A 16,253-nucleotide genomic window follows, 5' to 3' on the forward strand; every position below is an offset into this window, starting at 1 on the left:
ATGCTGCTTGCTAACCCTGAATTATGGCAAATCAAACGAACAGAGCAACAGCGTCTGCAAAAGCACTGCTTTATAAAACATGCTGCAAAGCCGAAGTAGCAAGCCAGTTTTCTGAGTGAAAAGTGTGGACTGAATGTGTGGCGTAACTGTGCATGTTTTACTGCCATGCTTTTACTTTGATGGCCGGACGTGCCGCATACAGGAAGTGTTTCGCCGAGTTTGTGTTGCTGAAGGGACCAAAAGGTCGGTTGTGAGTTAATTTTATTTGATTCTATTTTAATATAGACAAAAGTAAACATATACAACAAACATGTCATCAATTTCAAGTACATTTCCAGAATAAAATAGTGCCACAACGGGGTGCTTTAAAACAGAAAATGAAAGTCAAATAAGGAAATCAAAGTATACCTATTTAACAATATAAAAGGTAAACAAGATAATTGAAAAAAAATAATACACAAGGTGTTTTCTACAAGATTCAGATGGTTAATTGTATGAGACCATGGCTTATTTTGTCTGAGATAAAGAATAATGAAAACTACATTGTGGAATCCTCCTTGCCGTCTGTTTGAAACCACTCCTGTACAAAATGTAACAGAATCGAAGTTCTCAGTTCTCAGGTTTTGAACATACTCAGGTTTTGCGATACTGCAGTGTGCACGTCTGATGCTTCTCACAGAGGTCCAAGGAATGCTCAGGTCATTTTTGTGTATGCTCAGATACTTGAAAAATTAGAGGGAACATTTTACAGTATTATCACAGAGTACATCATTTCCTCCAAAAATCATGTACAGTATAAAGTGGATCCCTGCATACGTGATTCAGCAAGCATGGCCTGGCAAATTTTCTGAGGTTTGGTACAACATTTTTTTTCACAATTTTTCTTCTCCAAAAATAGGCAGGTTTTTCTGCAGAAAACACCCGAAGTTGGTAATAATTGATAAATGCATGATCATACAGGTAAAATGTACAGCATGCATCTACCACGATTAGAAAGCCCATAATTTTACATGTTTGTGTTTATGCTTCACCAATAATGTTTTTTCGTCAAGCAATGAGATTTCACATTTTGTTCGGCGGCCCTTGAACACACCTTACTGTAGTTACAGTATGTGCTCTAAGACACAGTTTGGCTATGGAAGCACTAGCTTCCATCTGTTCATCGATCATCTTAGATCAGGGATGCTCACACTTTTTCAGCCAGCGAGCTACTTTTAAAAGTCCCAAAGACCTACCTCCTACACGTACTATGAATGTAGATAAAGGGCTGTCGAATATACATAAATAAATCTTGAAAATACATTTACTAATAAATATATTTACTATATTTAAAAAAATATGAGTACATATTTATGTACGTTATACATGTACACCAGAGATGCACACACTTTTTCAGCACGCAAGTCAAAAGTCAAAAAGTCAATTAAGTCAAAATGATCTACCTCTTTCTGTAAAACATATAACATATATCAAATCTAACCGGTAAACTTTGAAATACTATTCTAAATATTAATGATTAGTATTTCACGTTCACATTTTCAAAGTTTACAGGTAATCAAAGTAGGTGCAATAAAGATAATTACACATAACCCCTCAATAGTTGTGTACATAACCTGAGTACTGGTAACATGTCAATCAAATTAGCTATGTAACGTTCATTAGGGCACACAATTCATGTAGCATTTGCTGTCAAACATTACTGATTTCCAAGAACTGAAAATGATTATGTAAAAGACAATGTAGCCGAAGTCAAGCGAACATATTAAAAAGGTTTCAGCAATGGGCACATTTTCCATTTCATCATGAAATACTAGAACACACTGATTTCTGTAGTCGAGTTCATGATGCGAAGCAAAGCCATCAAACAATAGCAAGAGCAAATCAGGAGGGGAGCTTACTGTCACATGACAGATGGCATATGACATCAACAAAGTGATGTTTACACGATCGACCCAAACCACCTTGCCGGCCTACCGGTAGCTCACGATCAATGAAATGGGCACCCCACCATAGATTATCATTCATTAGTGGTGAGTAGCTCCACATTTTAACTTGAAATGTGTTTAATAAGTGCGTGAGGCATATTTAGGGATTAAACCTGGATTGTGTCGCAAGTCAACAATGGCAATAGAAGGTAGAAGACGAGGGTAGAGTCACTTTCCCTGCAAATGTTGATCAGAAATTAGAGAAGAACATTAATGTCCAGCTAGATGAAAAAAAAAGGACATATTAAGTATAAAACACACAAACAGTGGTGTGAAAAAGTGTTTGCCCCCTTCCTGATTTCTTATTTTTTTGCATGTTTGTCACACTTAAATGTTTCAGATCATCCAACAAAATTTAAATTTTAGTCAATGACAGCACAACTGAACACAAATTGCAGCTTTTACTTGAAACTTTTTATGATTAAGGGACAAAAAAAAATCCAAATCTACATGGTCTGTGTGATAAGTGATTGCCCCCTAAGCCTAATAACTGGTTGGGCCACCCTTAGCAGCAACAACTGCAATCAAGCATTTGTGATAACTTGCAAGGAGTCTCTCACTCATCTTTGGAATTCAGCCACATTTTTTCCAGCAGGAACCGCATTTTTAAAGTTATGCCACAGCATCTCAATAGGATTCAGGTCAGGACTTTGACTAGGCCACTCCAAAGTCTTCATTTTTTTTCTCTTTAGCCATTCAGAGGTGGACTTGCTGGTGTGATTTGGATCATTGTCCTGCTGCAGAAACCCAGTTTGTTTCAGCTTGACGTCCCAAACAGATGGACATTCTCCTTCAGGATTTTGGTTCCATTGATCACAGCCTTTCAGGGCCTGAAGCAACAAAACAGCCCCAGATCTTCACACTGCCACCACTATATTTGACTGTTGGTATGATCTTCTACTCAAATGAAGCATTACTTTTACTCCACATGCAATGGGACACACACCTTCCAAAAAGTTCAACTTTTGTCTCATCAGACCACAAAGTATTTTCCCAAATGTCTTGGGGATCATCAAGATGTTTTCTGGCAAAATTGAGACAAGCCTTGATGTTCTTTTTGTTCAGCAGTGGTTTTCGTCTTGGAACTCCACCATGCAGGCCAATTTTGCCCAGGGTGGAGTCATGAACACTGACCTGAACTGAGGCAAGTGAGGAATGCAGTTCTTTGGACGCTGTCAGACAACAGTGCTAACCACTTATCCGCTATGTGCCGTTATATAGACAAATATCTGTGTGTTTTTGATTGTTATACATTGTTATATTTATCCATCCATCCATTTTCGATGTTGCTTATCCTCAATAGAGTTGCGGGTATGCTGGAGCCTATCCCAGCTGACTTCGGGCGAGAGGCGGGGTACACCCTGGACTGGTCGCCAATCGTTCAATTATATTATTATACCTACATTACCTCCTAACTCACTCTCACCATACAAGGAACACAAAAAAGAAAGCAATTCCTTACTTTTATCTCTGTGGGTGTCTTGCACACTGGAGGGTGTTTCAAGGACTGAGAGACAGGCTTACTGGGAGGAGGTAATCTCAATATGGTGAGCATTTCGCTGCTTATTCTGTTATCACTGCCCATTTCATAGTAGAAGATCATCCACATTCAATCACACCATCTTTATCCTTCATGATGGACATTCTGGACTTTCACTTTTACATGCTGCCACCAGACGTCTCTGCCTCACTGCCTTGGGAGTCATAATGGAGATTAAAACTAACAAAACTAACTAAACTAAACTTAACTAAAACAAACAAAAGTGACATTCCTGTCAGTGCAGCGGCGTGACTACGTGTTAGTCCGCCAGTCTGCCAATGTATTAATCTGCCTACGTATTACCAGTATTACTACCGCCTTTTGTACAATACAGTCATCCCTCACCACGTCACTCTTTCACGGTTTTTCAAAAATAGATTAATCCACACACACGAACTGTAATGCTCGGTGAGACACACAGCACCCCAGCCTTAATTGCCAGAACAGCAGGCTTTTCTTGCAGGTCTGAATTATCTGACAACAGGTACAATAACCCCTAATGTGGGCTACTGTTGCGGTCATAACCCATGGCAAACTAAAACTCAATTCGAAACCCCCAACGTCACTTGCAGTGCGCCCCACAACTCAGCTCCTCTAGCACTGAACACATTTACAGCAACACACACGAGCAAGAGTCTTATTTATGTCTTAAAGGAAAACTATGTGAGACATAAACACGCGTCTTTCTATAAAAAGCGACAGTTCAGTCATGCATGTAATGGAATAAACCTATGCTTTGTACAAAGATCGCTATTAAAACACCTCCAAAAACCTCCAAGAAGGTTTTATAGTTTTATATACATGCTGTAATCATGTAGTAACAGGTACTTTCATGATAAATGAACTTCCTTCCTGGGCGCATTGATTTCACATAGCAACATAGAAACGAACGCCTACACCTCGTGTTAACTTTTCTAAACTCCCAAACAAAAATGCAGCAGCTCCAATATGTAGCGTTACCTTTTGCTAATGGCCTGAGGGATTGTGAGCCAGCGCTGATGTGCTGCGGGTGAGTGTGTGGTGAAGCTAGTCGCTAGCCGGCTAGTAGCTAGCCGGTGTGGTGTGGCAAGGTGTCAATATGCCAGTAACGTGGTTCGATCGGAGTAACAATGTTAATAATGGGGCTGTCAAAAATAGCAAGCCATGGCTCTCTGTTATGACAACAGATGGCGGCACAGTGTAGCTCCCCACAGAGTCACACACAGTCTGATGCTCTTTTATAACTTTATTCTGACCTCAACACATCAACAGCAGTGCAATTCCAACACAATATACAGTATGTATCTCCAACTCCAAACAAATACATCTCTAGTCCATTTGTCTTCGCTAAAACACTTCCTCACTGTCACTTGACAGACCGCGAGATGCATTCACTCAACGGACACTCCGAACCTGATGTCCGAAAATTCACTCAAACCATGTGAATTCAACTTAAAAGACGTGGTGTCTTTGAACGCAACTCCTCATTGCTCATAATAACAAAGTTAAAGTCTGATTCAAATACTCTGCTATTAAAGAAACCAGTGTCAGGTAAATACATTTTTAGACGTGTGCCATCTCTTAACTTCAGTTAATTTGGTGCTGTTAATACATAACATATGTATAATCCTGCCCTGTCATTTATCTTTCTTTCACTAAAATATAGCACTATTGGGCATATTTCAGACATAGTGTGACATGGTGATTAATCATGATTAATTAATTTGAAAACCGTAATTAATATGCACGTCACATTATATGTAAATGCTGCACTTTTTGGAATTTTTTTAGAAGGCTTTATTGATGGAATTAGTCTTTCCCCATTACGTGCATTCCTAGCTGCGTCTTTTTTTTTTTAAATCTTTAGGATGCACAGAAAACAGAAAGACATGTGTTCATGTCTCACATAAGGATAATGGACAAAATAAAAAAATTAAATTAAATAAAAAGTGCAGTTTTCCTTTAAATGGCTTATTTTTTCTTATTATGTCTACTATATTGGGTAATCGAGGGAAAGGCTTCTTGAGATGTCATCTGTACTTCTGTGAAGAAGGTGTTGGACGTTTCGCTCCTCATCCGAAGAGCTTCGTCAGCGAACTAATAAGTGCCGGTAGCCTAGGCCTTAAATAGAGTAAGAGTGGGCGGAATTGGTGTGCCAACACCCTCCTCCTATTGGTTCCTTACACTAAGCCTGGGCGGAGTAGTGGTATAATCCTCTCCTGCTATTAGCACCTATATTGGGTAATGTGAGTGTAAACTTGACTATACTGTATGAGTGTTACTTAATGTCTAGAGGGCTTTAATAATGTTAATTACCACCTTTAGAAGGTCGTAAACAGGTTTTCTATGGTCTAACTACGGAAATATTTAATTTATAATTTAGGAATCCTACTTCACGGAAATTCACTTATCACGGTTGGGCCTGGAACTAACCAACAGTGATAAACAGGAAATTACTGTGTTAATAATGAATGGCAGTGCGTACGTAACCACAAAACAGCAAAACTTGTAAACTAAGGACCAATATTGTTGTATTAAACACTGTTCAATTCTTCACATATATGTGCTGATACAAATGTTTGTGTTTACTTGGTACCAGATTGATACCCAAATTTGTAGTGTCGCTCACCTCTACAAGACACCAACTGTGGATTGAACTTGTGTCACTCAACCACAGTGCACACATTCAAACAGCAGTGAGCAAATGCATGAAAAGAATTAACAGTAGAAAGGAACCGCAAAAGTGCAATCTATAGATCACCAGACCCGTCTACATGTGGCGTAATAATGCTGTCTAGAATGAACAGACTATAATATCATCTTGGCAATAGGAGCCAAGCATGTTTACTGTACCTGCTCAAACTGTTTAGCACACCACAATTTAAAAGCAGTGAGTAGCACAGGTTACTCACAGGCTTGTGCAACTTGACTGACATTCGCTGACTGATTTAGCCATGGCTGACACAAGGGGGAAAAGTGTAATGGGCAGGCGTGGTGATTGTCACTTGTGCGCTCTTTTCATGTTGTCAACTTATGGCTGGACTCGATGGGAAGCAGCAGAATAAATAAGATGTCTGAGAGTCGTGCTGTTTGCTCAGCATTTCCAAGCCTTGTGAATGGCTGTCAGTCAACATGTTCTGCCAGGACAAAGTACTACTTGGCACTGGAAAGACCTCTGGAATTTTGGAGTGAACACTCTTTAATACTGAAATCAAATTATACTGTGACATAAAGACAAATACTGAAACATTTGATGTTACAAGCTAATTAACCCAATATAGCCCCTTTATTATAAAAGAAAGAAAGCTTTTTGCTTGCAAGACACAACGGAGTGAATAAGCACATGAAAATGATGCTGACATAACACAAACAGCACAATAAAAACAATGGCATTAGAATTAAGTTGTTTCTCGCTAACAGTAAACCTTTATTTCTATTGTAGCAATCAATCTGCTAAATGTAAAAAGGTTAAACTGTACAGTTAAATTTTAAATCTTATTACTCAAGATAACAATGCTTGGATAGTAAATAAGGTAACAAAAGCATGAGGATCTCCTGCAACTTGTACATTGTTAAACCAAATTAACATGACAACACCTTGCAATTGTTTCCCCCAAACAATAATGGCAGTATTCCACATTATTTTGGTTAATGGTGAAGTAAATTCTACATTATTCATGTATAATAAGAGAATATAGTGTACGTACTTCACAGCTCTAGTGTTGCTGCCTTTGTGTACCAGATGTCTTTTGAATAAAAATCAGATTAAGCAACCATTGATAGGTCTTATAGGGTATAATTTCAAAGACCTAATTCAAGTATTTATATTTTTATATGATTTAAGCAGTTCAGTTGCATCATTTTGAGCAAAAAAAAACCCACAAACAAGCGTTCAAGCGTTGAGATCTCGCACTTTACTAGCAATCCTTGAATGCACCATAGTTGCTGCATGATGCAAAAGTGAAACTCATATTTTACTGCTACACCGTGACCCCGATTCAATCAGTTCATCAATCATCTTACATTCTTAATTCATTCTTCTATGAGTACAGTAATCCCTAGGTTAATTGGTTCCAGACTAGACCGTGATAAGTGAATTTCTGCAAAGTAAGAATCGTTATTTGTAAAAGGAATATTTTCGTAGTTACAGCATAAAAGACCTAATTACGACCTAAATACCGGTTTTAACACTATTCGAGTCCTCTAGACATGAAATAACACCCCTATAGTCACCTTTTTTTTTTACCCAAAAACATAATAACAGAAAACAAAATATAACACAGACTCACACGTTAGCATTGGGCGAGTACCTTGCCGTTTCTTTTTCTTTTTTACTTTCGGAACTTCTTGCAATGGCTCATAATGTAGAGTTCTGATAGGTTAAGCTCACACCGCATGCAGGTCAATTCCACGTTTTTTGCTACATCAGATTTTTTTCATGTCAGTGTGAACACTAAAATTGCATTTTTTTCCAAATGCTACTCAGGCCTCTCATATGCAGCTATAAATCTAATATGTGTCCAATGCTCCTGCAGTCTGAACATTCAGGTCTCGTATATCTGACATATATGTCATTGAAAGGCGACAAACGTCACAGTTCGTCGACAAAATAGGCACGAAGAGAAATGGCGAAAGATGAAGGAAAAGTGAAAATTAAATGTGTTGGATTGATTACTCACATGAGTGCTCAATTCCAACACAGAACACAGTTCAGCTCACACACTTGTCTCTTTCTCGCTCGCTCTCCCACAACAACACTTCCTCCTTATCCACACTAACATTAACAGCGAGATGCATTCATGAACATCAGAATTGAGAACATCAACATTACAACACCAACAGGTTGTTACAGTGATGTTACTGACACCTATTGACCAGTGTAGAATACTACATAGTGTATTTCAATATGTATTCTGAATGTCATATATTTGTATTTGAATTCATTCAGTCATTTGTATGCTTGATAATGCTTCATTTAGGCCACAAATACGTAAAATATGCTTTAACAGGCATATTGTTTGACTAATAAAAGGCCTTAGTCAACCATGAAACAGCGATGTTTTATTAATACATTTTGAAAACTGTGATGGAGTGAAGCCACAAAATTTGAAGCGCAATGTGGCGAGGGATGATTGTACTCGACACTGAAATTGGCAAAATGCAACAAAATGCATACTTGGAGAGCAACGAAGCATACAAGGGGAGTCAAGGGTCAAAATGTGTGCCGAGTACAAAAAATACATACTGTACATATTGGCAGGGTGGAAAACAGGCTAATGATGGTCTTCATGGCATCGTGTTTTATACACGACATAAAACAAACATTAAAATACATTCATGAAGATCAGGACTATTTAAGGACAATCACAAGCAAGGTCAGTGCACGTGTGAGGATGAATAATGTTAATGATTCTGAAGCTGCTGAGGGACAAACAGCGGGAAGTGTGAAGGAGAAAGGAATGGTTAGAGATAGGAGGACAGCAGTTGCGCGAGTGTGAAACAGAAAAGGTTGGCCCATCGATTGGCTGAGATCATGTCCCATTGATTGCTGCACTGCTTGGAGATTGCTCGAGAAGAAGGCCATAAAAAGAGCACAGGTTGTCTCCATGCAACAAACTCTTGAATAGAAAGGTTATTCAGGCACCTTGTAACATATTCACTGATACGACTGCTTGCTGCCAATTTCTATTGCGCATTATAGAAGATGAAAGCTCCCTACAAATCCTGCGAGAACATGTGGGCAATATTGAGGGAAATATTTATCAAGACTAAAATAGGCATTGATTGACATTCTCAGAAACATAAATAATATGAAAGTGTGTTCTAAATCACAATCATCGGTGCAACAGCATCATAAATCCAAGCATATGCATTTAAATCATATGCTCATAGACTCCACTAGAGTAGACTAACAAATGATGAAACCAAAAAGGGGAGAATACAATGGAGCAAGACTTCCACCATTGTACGGTGCCGGATTTGCGCGCAAGAACCCCTCTGCTGGCCTATGCATTTTTACAGTGGATACTCACACATTCGCGATTCAGCATTCATGGCACCGCAAATTCATGGATTTTTGGTCAAATGTTTTTTTTCTCTCTGAAATTCAAGTCAAGTGTTGAGATTTTGAACGGCGGCCCTTGAATGCACCATGTTAGCTGTGAGACACAAAGGTGTCCGTTTGTTCATGGATCATCTTATAATATCATTCATCATTATTATAACATTATTCACTAGTGTTGAGTACCTATACATTGTAATACTTTAATATGTTTCATAAGTGGGTGAGGCATATTGAAGAGAGGCAGGGAGGGTTTAGGAGCTGAATCTAATCGAATCATTACAACAGTCACTTTTATTGCAAAAGTTGATCGGAAATAACGTCAAGCAGGAGGGGTGGGGGGAACACAAGCTGTGTGTCAAAAATAAACATTTTTATGGACACCTCAATTACTTGCGGATTTTTGCCATTCGCTGGTGGTAACTACTGTGTAGCATTCGTGTTTCAGCCTGTTTGATTGTTCCATCACTTGTACACTGCTGTATTCCTGCAATGTCCCTTCCTTTGTTTTACTTCGAGTCATTGTAAATATTTTATAAATTGGCAGCTGTCATTTCTTACTTTCAAGAGGAGCATTCACATTAATTAAATGACACTTCTTTATTATGCACACAAATTCCCAGTGGAGCAATCATGTACTATGTAGTAGTAGTAGTATAGTACTTTATTAATCCTACAGCAGGGAAATTCACTTGTTACAGCAGCAAGCAAGATACGCAAGTAAAGAATACATAGTGACACATGTTTCAAGTGGTGCAGGTGTTGTAGAGCCTGACAGCGGTCGGTATGAAGGACCTGCGGAACCTCTCCTTCTTACACCGTGGGTGTAACAGTCTGCTGCTGAAGGAGCTGCTAAGGGAACCCACAGTGTCATGTAGCGGGTGAGAGGTGTTGTCCATGATGGATGTCAGCTTAGCCAACATCCTTCTCTCCCCCACTTCCTCCACGGCAGAGACTTTCCCTGTATTTACATTATGAAATGTGGCGGCTGTCATGAAGAACTGGCAACGAGCATACAGTCGTTCTATGACTCGGCTACATTGTGCACCTGCATGTCCATGCCCTGTCCCACCTCCACCAAACGCACCAGAGGGTACGTGTACCAAACGTGAGCACGAATCAGAGCACTCACACTAGCCAAAAGTGCTGGAGTTTTGGTGTTTACTGGGCCCAACTGCGACACAAATGGCCTTGTGAGGGTACACCCGTAGGGTAGACTCAGACTTAATTAATTCACGTGTTACATCCTGTCTCCAAGCTATGATGATGTCATGCTAATTATGTAGCCGACCCAGTCATCCTGCCTCCACAAACCACGGTGTGCACACACAAGTCAGATCAGAGTTTACACAGCCAAACTGTACCTTGTAGAACTGAATACATTTTGGAAATGTGGGCTACAGTCCTGAATATGTTTTTGGTTATGTGATCCTTCATCCCTTGTGAGACTTCCTTCAAAAGCAACCCACGCAAGCTGGAAAAACCTATGAAGGGAAAAGAATGAAAAATCACTTGCTTTTCCAAGGAGGTCTTAAGGCAAGAAGATGTAGGAGTTAATAACTCAAAAATACAGTGCAAACTGCTCTCAAAAAGAACATATCTCCCTGGCCAGCTTGGCTGGACTGTGTGTTTTTGAGACAGCTGACTGCCATACAGTTTTCTTCTAATACTAAACCTCCAGCAAATGGGAGTTTAGAATGTAAAACCAAGCTGACGGCACTCAAGGAGGCGAGGATGTGTATATAACCCCTGGAAGCCAGAGGAGAGCAGCAAGAGAGGAGTGGAAAAAACGCTTGCTTGGATTCTCAGTTTGCCGTTAGTCACACCTAATTTGCATTCCCTTCCCGTGCTTGCAAGTGAGTGAATTGTGAATTTACAAGTGGATAGAGAAGGTGCTGCTTGAGACTTGTGTTTGCATGCTGTTTGCGAGGGGTTTGGGAGCAGGATCAACCATGCATCCCCCTGAGGAGGAAACAGCCACTCTGCATCTCTTGGTCTCTCCAAACCTGCTTGCCTGAAGCTGTTTTTACAGACTGTAATGGCTGAGTGATTTCCCCAGCCAACAGCGGGCTGTTGAAATGGTTTAGTCACGCAAATGACGGCTCTTCACCCCTCACGAGAGAACTAGCTTCTGACAAGTCATGGGACGCAAAGGTTGGCTTAAAGTAGAGAAGTGATGACATTATGATGGCTGGTTTATGTTACTGCCCCTTGGCTTTGGCTGTTGTTGGTTTATTTTAAAAGGATAATGAAGCAACATAATATTTCAGGATTACACAATTGTGTATTTGGTTGTGTATTTGCCTTTAAAGTGCTCATGACACCAACATTTTTTTCACCATAAAAAAAAAATTGAAAGGCATTTTCCTGTGTTAGATGTGTGCTCGAATTTTGAAATATTTCTTGTTTTTATAATTTTCGTCACTCCTTCCGGAGACCGGAGGAGGAGGCCCAAGTGACATTTACACCAAACATTTCCACCCGCAAGTTATCATTCACTCCAATGCATTCTCTGATCTTATGGTCCAGTTCTGGATTAATAAATGTTATTTGTTATACATTGTTTCATATTACGCATGCTCGTAGTGTGGAAGGATTTATCTGGAACTGAAACTTACTTCGGCGAGGAGATGAAATAAGCTTGTTCACATTTTCAAAGGACTTCTTTCACCGCATCAGTATTTGCTTTGGTATTTTGGCAAATTTTGAGGATACAATTGTTTCCATGCCCCACGGATGGAAATGAAAAGTCTAATACCCACAAGACGCTCGACAGTGGAAAAGTGTGCCAAGGTGGCAGGACGTCAATACACATTTTTTCTACTAATATTGTGTGTAGTAGCCAGCCTAGGGCTGGGATAATGAAGTGTAGATCCGTAACTGGCTTGGTTATTACGTGCTAGGCGCCTAATGTGCTTTCTGTTTTAGCGTACAACAATAAATCCAAAGGGTCGTCTTTGATTGCAGGGTCACTACAAATCTTAGAATAATATGGGTTTTCACGCCAAATTTCTAGCGAAACAACAATCTCTGCCACTCAGCTTTGTGCAATCTGCATAGAGGTGTCAGTGGCTATCACTGCCAGTAAAACACATCATACTCATCACAACAAAATATCAGTGAACGTTATTATTGTTGTAAATATGTCACTTTCTTTGCTTTGCGTTCATGGCTGTTTGTTAGAACCTGGTTGCCAACCAGAAAGAGTTCTCGACGTGAAATGCCAGCTAACCATGAATCGCTGTCTGGTGTATCTTGCAGTCCAACTATGAATCTTAGAATAATATGTGTGTATGTATAATAGTATGGGGTTTTCATGCCAGGGCTAGATAATCAGCGATCGCTGCTCACTGGTTGCTGTACAGCAGGGGTCACCAACCAGTTGATCGAGAGCCACTAGTCGATCTTTGGGATTTTGCGGGGCGATCGTCAGAATATTAGAACAAAAAAATGTCTTATTATTACATCAGTACCCTTCTCTCCTGGAGAGTGACCAACAGGTACACATTTTGACCATTGTTGACGCAAACAAGCAATAATAAGACAAAGCTTTGTATTTAAAGAGACGGCCTGACAAGGCTTGTAAAGGTCGGTGACCACTGCTGTATAGTATTGCCTGTAAGCCAACCACCAATAATAACACAAAGCTTTGTATTTAAAGACGAATGACAAAGCTTTACATATCTATTACTTTTCTACAAAATAAAGGTAAACCTTTCTACAAAATAAATATATACAGTGGTGTGAAAAAGTGTTTGCCCCCTTCCTGATTTCTTTTCTTTTTGTCACACTTAAATGTTTCATCAAACACATGTAAATATTAGTCAATGACAACACAACTGAACACTAAATGGTTTTTAAATTAAAACTTTTTATTACTACGGGAGAAAAAACCTACATGGCCCTGTGTGAAAAAGTGATTGCCCCCCAAATAGAAAATAACAGATTCATTGAAATCTACCTGTCCGGAAAAGGTTATAAAGCCATTTCTAAAGATTTGGGACTCCAGCGAACCACAGTGAGAGCCATTATCCATAAATGGCGAGAACATGGAACAGTGGTGAACCTTGCCAAGAGTGTGATTAAATGTGATTAATCACGATTAAATATATTAATCGAGTGACAGCCTTAAGCATATCATACCAACAGTAAAATATGTTGGTGGTAGTGTGATGGTCTGGGGTGATGCCACGGGGGTGGATCTTGCCCTGTTTTACAGAGCAGGATCTGAAAGGTAAATGTTTCTTAATCTTCATTAAATGACAACTCATTACACTCAAGCCTCATTTGGACTCGGCCACTTGTGTGTAAGAACGTGTGATGGAAGAACGATGTGTGGTAAATAAACAAGTACACTAGGTCCCCAACTTACGAACATCTGACTTGCGAACATTCAGAGATACGAACGCAAGTTGACTGGTCTATATTTTCATGTATTTTGCCTTGTAGTAAGTCAATATTTATACTACTACATGCTTGACCAGTAGAGGGCACTGTGACACTGCTACTGGGACCAACAGGTAGAGGATGAAGGTGGGGAGGAGAAAGGAGAAATGCAAAGCTAAATTGTAGCTGTATGATGCAACCCGATGCAACAGAGCATGTGATTAAAGTTATGAAGAGTTAATAGGCCTGCTTAATTCTACACCACCCACAGAATATTACCTCTTTTAGAAGAGTCTAACTCCTCCTCCTCCTCCACCACAACGACGTATGCTCGATCACTCCTCTTCAAAGGTAAATAGCATTTATCATTACGTATTATTATATCACTTTTATTATTGTTTTTTTCATTAATTATCCTTGTTTCATATTACTACTGCATCCAAACTCATATTTACATACATACGCATATACTGTATATGTATACATGTACATGTAGTACCTATATTATTGGTAATATTACCTTTTGTTGGACTTACGAACAAATCGACTTGCGAACGGTCGTCTGGAACCAATTGCGTTCGTTAGTTGGGGACCTCGTGTCGTCCGTCCTAACTACAAGATAAAAGGTGGAAGCTGGAGGCGAGTCCAGATGTAATTATTACGCTGTCGAGACTTTGAGAGGCGCTAGCCAAGATAAAATATTAAAATTAGTTTATTTTGATGGACAATTTTAAATGAGCAAACTAAGAATCAAGTCTATTTGTAGTTTTAAGCGTAATTATGTTGTTTTTACTCACTTTTTTTGTCTCTCCTGCAATGTTCTGCTTTCTTACCAAAATAATACTGCTCAAGGTATAGTCTTTTTGAGTTGCTGCTGACATTTAAAAATGTCCTCTTATTTTGTTCTTTTGTGCTTTTGGTATGAGGATTTCAGCATAGCTAAAGGTTTGTTATAAAGAAGATTGATTATATTTTAGTTTTTCTATATTTATATCAAAAAGAGAATGGACTATTTTAATTTAGCGGTTATTTTTCTATAATAGATTTTTTAACTTTGAATGAAACAACTTTGCACGCATAGTTGACTTTGACTTTGTCTAAACTCACTTAGTGGAAAAAATATCGCAATATATATTGTATATATATATATATATATATATATATATATATCTTGTCCAGAGCCTTAATTAAAGGTAAAAAATACGTTTAAATGTTCATTTGTCCTTTTCAGCTGTCATCTGTAATTATTCCACATTGTTTTCTACATGTGCAACTACACTGATTCTCTGTTACATGTATTTTATGTTAATATTTGTGGCTGTCTGGAATGGATTCTTTGGATTTACATTGTTTCTTATGAAAAAAAATGCTTTGGTTTTGTTCTGCTCTTTGGAACGAATTAACAGCAAAACCCGAGAGGTACCACCGTATTTTGCTTTCTCTTTGGCTTTTTTATGATGTCAACAGGAAAAATGTGATGATGACCTGCATAGGGCATAGTTGACAATATGCCAATAAAAAGAATAAAGGAAAGAGAGAATGTACACCAAAAAGTCAGAGACGTGTTGCAAAAGAAGTAATCTAATCTTAACGTTTCTAACTCTTTAAAGTTAAAATTAAGTTTTACTATCACAGCGTATTACCACTTTTATGGTGATTAAGAATGTTAAAGTTACTGAAACCATTATCTTTATAGTGAATAAAAGTTTTATGTTGTCAATATTTTGATCCTGGAACTTACATGTATTTCCATTACTTCAATGGGGAAATAGTCAACTGAAAGCGGACCAGCATCCCATAATTGATCGTGTGCTTGTCTGGAATGTTTGATATGTACTATGTTCATCAGGGGAAAACAATCTATATATGGATAGTTGTTAACCAAATCTTATTTAATCCCAAAGCCAGCATTTTTTTGCATATTGAACAAGTACATTTCTTCTTATATAAATAAAAAACTGTATTACATATGCCAAAGTGATTTACATGCGCTCCTCATCACAAGAACTACAACAGCAACGAACACTGCAGTGAGACTCAGGCGCCGAAAGGTGTGAAAGTTGATCAGCCATTATCATTTTTTTTTTCTCCGCACAAATATGTTCACATTTAGCTATGAAACTTAATTTGTCTGCAATCGATGCAGCATTACAGATTTTATATCTCCTGTAAATCCCACAGCAATACAATTTAAGATTTTTGCAGCACTCAGAAGGGTAACATTTAGCATTACTTTCATTTTATGACTTGATAATGTCTCAAAAGTAATCTCAGTCAACTACAGTACATTCATGTTCATTAG

The 16,253-nt window shown here is 38.7% G+C and overlaps 1 protein-coding gene across 2 annotated transcripts in view; it reads right to left on the reverse strand.

The window, feature by feature from the left end:
• The window catches only part of trip4 (thyroid hormone receptor interactor 4), a 183,337-nt gene that overhangs the window by 7,782 nt on the left and 159,302 nt on the right, over positions 1-16,253 (reverse strand). The window contains exon 13 of one of the 2 annotated variants that reach the window (XM_054771300.1): positions 9,917-11,049. The exons of the other annotated variant lie outside the window; for it this stretch is intronic. Coding sequence (XP_054627275.1) covers positions 10,904-11,049 — 146 coding nt within the window. The 3' untranslated portion in view covers positions 9,917-10,903. Of the gene's footprint in view, positions 1-9,916; positions 11,050-16,253 lie in introns of those variants that run through there. 2 annotated transcript variants of the gene reach the window in all.

Source organism: Dunckerocampus dactyliophorus, chromosome 3 (assembly GCF_027744805.1).
Source record: "Dunckerocampus dactyliophorus isolate RoL2022-P2 chromosome 3, RoL_Ddac_1.1, whole genome shotgun sequence".
NCBI classification, from domain to species: domain Eukaryota; kingdom Metazoa; phylum Chordata; class Actinopteri; order Syngnathiformes; family Syngnathidae; genus Dunckerocampus; species Dunckerocampus dactyliophorus.